The following is a 4866-nucleotide window of genomic DNA, read 5'->3' on the forward strand; positions in this document are numbered from 1 at the left end:
TTTATTTATTTATTTATTTATTTATTTATTTATTTATTTATTTATTTATTTATTTATTTATTTATTTATTTATTTATTTATTTATTTATTTATTTATTTATTTATTTATTTATTTATTTATTTCCTCTAATGTAGAACACATTTTCTTTTTTCCCCAAACTTGGTGCATTTATTATGTATTATGTATTTTTTTACAATTACATTTTTTATAGAAACAAATATACTTTGTTGTCACTGAAGATGCAAATAAGCATGACAATTTCTCAGTCATGAAGTTTTACTCCCCTAGTACTATATTCTGAGCCTCAAAAGGACTAGTCATTGTTCATTCATTTATCATTACCAACTAGTGGTTCTGTTCTGTTGTGAACAGAATCTCAAGAGTCAACAAAACCAGCGTGTGCACGAATACACACACATCAAATAACCTGGTGGCCATAATCAATAAGGGTGTATATTACAGAGGAGCAGTCGACCAATGAGAAAACATTTCCATGGCAACTCACACACACGTAAAACCACTTAAAGGTACCCATAATTCTCTGGGATTATCTTTGAACCTTGGTTTTATTGTTGAGAGTGCAGGTCTGGGGGGAGTTGTGAAGAATAAAGTGTATGAGCCTCCCACAAAAAACATCCAGACTGGGTTTCAATTTAGAGAGATTATAGTGAGATGTCTGTGTATGTTCTTCCCGTGAGTCTTTGGTAGGATAAGTTAAATGTAATATGTTTATTAATTAATTTTATCGATTGCAAAAATGCATAATATATTGTAAAAAACACAGACATTTTCATTATAATATTGTTTTTTTCTTTACACTGTGAGAGACAGACCTAACACATTTCTGTAGGATTTTTGTTTATAAAATACATATAAAATATAATATATATATTCTAAACTAAAATCTTAATAGGATTTTTGTTTATAAAATACAATATATATATTCTAAACTAAAATCTTAGAACTTGAAACCTTTCAAATGTGTTCTTTACTGTTTTGTTATTTACACAGTTCATGCTTTGTGTATCATGCATAACGTGTGGCCTCCGTTATTGTTGCAAATCGAACACTTACATGCCAAGAGCACTTTGGCCTTGCGGCTGACCAGCAAGCCATATCGGTTTTGGGCAGCGCAGTCGTACTCGCCCACATCTCCTTCACTTCCTTCCCTGCGTTTCTGGAAGCTCTGGATGAACAACGTGCCGTTCGCCAGTACCTGGAACCGCGGACTGGTGGATAACGGCACCCCGTTTTTACGCCATGTGACCATGAGGGGCTCCTCACCCTGGACCCGACAGTCCAGCATGAGCGGTTGATCTCTGACGGCAATCACATCACTGGGCTCCATCAGGAAAGACAGTTCAGAGGCCCAACAGACACCTGAAAATAGGAGAGGGAAATATTGTGTCAATGAAAAGAAAAAAAATTGGAATGGCTGTTCATTTGTGGAAACTCTTCCAACTCTTGTATAAAGTTCCTTATTAAGAGATAGTTGGCAATAACAGAAGCAGCAAGGTTGACAGAAATAGCAATTTTCAATTGATTTGATTGACAGATTAATCCTAATTTTGATACTGTAATGTGTTTACATCACAACATAGTAGTACAATACCAATGATAAAAAAAATACTGGATAAATGTATCGCTTTAAACATTCTTGCGCTGAATATAACATAGAACATAGACCCAGCACTGTAATAACCTAAAAAAAAAGCCTGTGTTGGCTGCCGTCTAGTTGTTTTTATTGTGTACTGTTCGTCTTTCTATCTACAAGGAGAAACGGGACACTAACAAATTTGCAAACATTAACTTTCGTCATTCCCCGATAAATAAATGTTACATTGACTTCATGAGACACTGCAGACCTATGTCTTTTCATAAATGGACATAAGATGGAAAAATACGACCTTCTAGAACATTCTAGAGAGTTCTCTATAACCGCAGTTCCCAAACTTTTCTCTCAAAACTACATTAGAAAATGCTACAAAATACGTAAAGAAACATCAACTTTTGGAATGTATTTTCTTACTTCTACTTACGAGTCAATAATTATTACATTTATTTCGCTAACTTACTAACGAACAGGTTTTCACCAATATCAAAAATACGTCATTTTTAGTTAGCTACACGCTAGCCTGAGGAGCAGAGCAGCATAACAGGTGCAAACCGACAGGTCTGCTCAGAGTATGACGTCGTCAAAGGTTGCACCTATCATGCGAGGTGCGTTCATGGACTATCGGAAACTTGAGCCTAAAGATTACTGACGTTTACCTGTTGAGCCATTGAGAACAAACGGTCATTATTTAATTAAGTTTTATTGTACTTTTGTGCCTGGGGGCTCCGTTTTATACCAACATAGAGTGAGCACAGCACTCAGATGACTATGGATGTTTTTTTGGACATCTTGATAAGCAGCAATAACTTATTTCCATATGAAGACTGTTGTATTCGGGTGCATCTAAAGATGTCATTTGGAGTTTACGTTCCTATGTGAAAGTAGGAGCCAACTGTGGGAATGCATTGATGAACTTAAAAAAAGTCCAAATAAAAGACATAATAATGTGTCATTAAAACCCAGACACAGACATTAAGATGACATTCTTCAGTGGAAAACAAATTATTTCTCAAAGAGCTAAGCTAACACCAAACAGAGCCGTCTTTGATTTAAGGATTATTTTATTTTATTTTTTTGCCCATAATTCTTTTACTGACACAGAGCTACAATGGAGGTTGAATACCAGTGAAGCATCCAGCCAAGATTTGAACAACAATAGCGAAGCTGGAGAAGAGAAGTCTGGCCAGGCAGGCTGGGGTCATGTTCAGGGATTTTCTATTGTAGCGATTGAACAGACCAGCGGTGACAATGGTGATGTGACAATGTTTATTTGCACCCAATCCCCCTCGCATCCTCACTAAACTCTCCCATCATCCACCATGCATCCGAGGCCACCATCTGCCCCTTCTTATGCATCCCCCAACCCCTCCCTTCCATCTTTGAGGTGACTTTCCCATGCCACCAGACCCGCTCGCCTTCATTTTGTCCCCGCTTCGCCTTGACCTCGGTGACATTCATGGTCATCCTCATTTTCTTTCAGCCCTTTTTAATATTATTGTTCTCATATGCAAAGAGCCTTGGACCCTTTGGCATCGCCTGCTTTCCTTCTCTTCCCAGCTGTGAAGCGGTAACAATGCACTTGCACTTGAACCTGAACAATACCTTATCGGTGTTGTTGTTGCAAAGTCTTGCATCTGTTCCGTTTAAACTTTAAACGAAACATGACTTTGAAAGTTCGTGCGTCCGTCCTCGCTGCAGCTGCATTGTGGGTAACCTGCAGCTGCAGTATTTGTTTCCTTCTGAATACACCGTTGCACATACAACCACCACTTTTATATCAATCCATGATAGAGTTTATTTTACTTATTTTGAATATTAAATCACTTTCACAGGCGGCCATTTTGCTATTTCCACTACAGTGTTCCATCTCTATATCGCGGTTCTCCTTTCGCTCCCTCAGTACATCGCAGATTCTTTTAAATCCGATCTCGTGAAACGTTTTGCGCAACATATAGCAAAAAAAAAAAAAAAACCAAAAGACGTTATAAAATAATTATACATAGAAAAGGTTTAGCTTTAAAAATGTGGATTCTCGTTTTGAAATTGAGATAAGCGCATTTGCGAACGATCGCCGGTAGCCTTGTTTACCTAGACGGGATCGTACATAGCATCCCATTGGCTAATACTATACGTACTCGGTGTACTATTGGCTAAATGAGCACGCTCTTTTGTTCCTCACTGATTGGCTCATGCATCGTAGCATCTCTCAGCATCTCTCCCTTGTCTGGGAGGGAGGGTTCATAACCCTAAAAAATATATACGTAAATAATATGATAACTATCTCGCGTCTACTTCGCAATATTTCCCATTTCGCAGTGGGTCTCGGAACGCAACTACCGCGATAGGACAACCTGCCAGCCGTGTTAAAGTCCTGGCTCCAAATCTACTACTAACTCGAAGGAGACCTCAGAACATAATTCTACAACTTTTGGACATTTTGTAATGTCCCATAAGGTCTGTATTTACAAGGAACAAACACTCATCTTTCGACGCAGCAAAGCTCATCTCCAGTGTCATGATTTGTGATTAGGTTACTGAAATTAACCCCCCACCCCCCCCACTCTCCCCAAGGCAGATGCAGCTAGTAGAGAGGTGTTCCGTTCAGCTGTGTCTGGACCTGCTGATAGAGAACTGCAAACCCCCCCCCCATCCCTCAGGCCTGGTAGTGAAATCTGGCACTCCCCAGGGGGAAATTGTATTGCGTTTGGTGGCCACACTTGTACATGCAGTGTTGGTAAGTATGAGGCTTTAAACACCAGTGTTGACACATCGAAAAAAAAAAACAAGGGCAAGCCCCGGGGTATATGGTAAAATGTGTTTTTCTAATAATAATAATAATACGTTTTTTCATTTGTTTACCAAGTCAGAATGTACAGCGCAAAATTAGAAACAACGGGACAACACCATTCAGCCCGGTGGTATCAGTTTGCATGTTTGACCAACATGAAAATGCGGACCATGTTTGTAGCCCAGGTCCTAACAGCGTGAGCAGCTCCACACCAGAAGAGTTAAATTCATCCTGCTCATGATCCCACAAGCTAAGCTGCGTGGGGTGTGATTAAGTGCATAGCATTGGAGATTCAACCGTTTTCACGATAGGGGTACAACTATAATGAGTTTTTTTTTTTTTTTTTGAGTAGGGGGTCGGCTAGAAACCCCCACATAAGCAGTAACCTCGAGCCTCTTGAAGGTCATGGGAGAGTCAGAGGTGAGAGGGATGGATGTGCAGATGAGGGAGGAGGGAGGAGGG

At 39.3% G+C, this 4866-nt stretch overlaps 1 protein-coding gene across 4 annotated transcripts in view; it reads right to left on the reverse strand.

The window, feature by feature from the left end:
• The window catches only part of LOC103394314 (immunoglobulin superfamily DCC subclass member 3), a 13591-nt gene extending 11401 nt beyond the window's left edge, over positions 1 to 2190 (reverse strand). Inside the window, exons 1-2 of one of the 4 annotated variants that reach the window (XM_008331557.2) lie at positions 2031 to 2190; positions 1076 to 1381 (exon numbers count right to left, since the gene is read on the reverse strand). In XM_008331557.2, the coding sequence (XP_008329779.1) occupies positions 1076 to 1349 (274 nt within the window). In that variant the 5' untranslated portion in view covers positions 1350 to 1381; positions 2031 to 2190. The other 3 variants (XM_008331556.2, XM_017040882.2, XM_025065323.1) reach the window with 3 other exon arrangements.
• Between the last annotated feature and the right edge of the window lie 2676 nt (positions 2191 to 4866).

This window comes from Cynoglossus semilaevis, chromosome 18, assembly GCF_000523025.1.
Source record: "Cynoglossus semilaevis isolate Cse_v1.0 chromosome 18, Cse_v1.0, whole genome shotgun sequence".
In the NCBI taxonomy this organism is placed as follows: Eukaryota; Metazoa; Chordata; class Actinopteri; order Pleuronectiformes; family Cynoglossidae; genus Cynoglossus; species Cynoglossus semilaevis.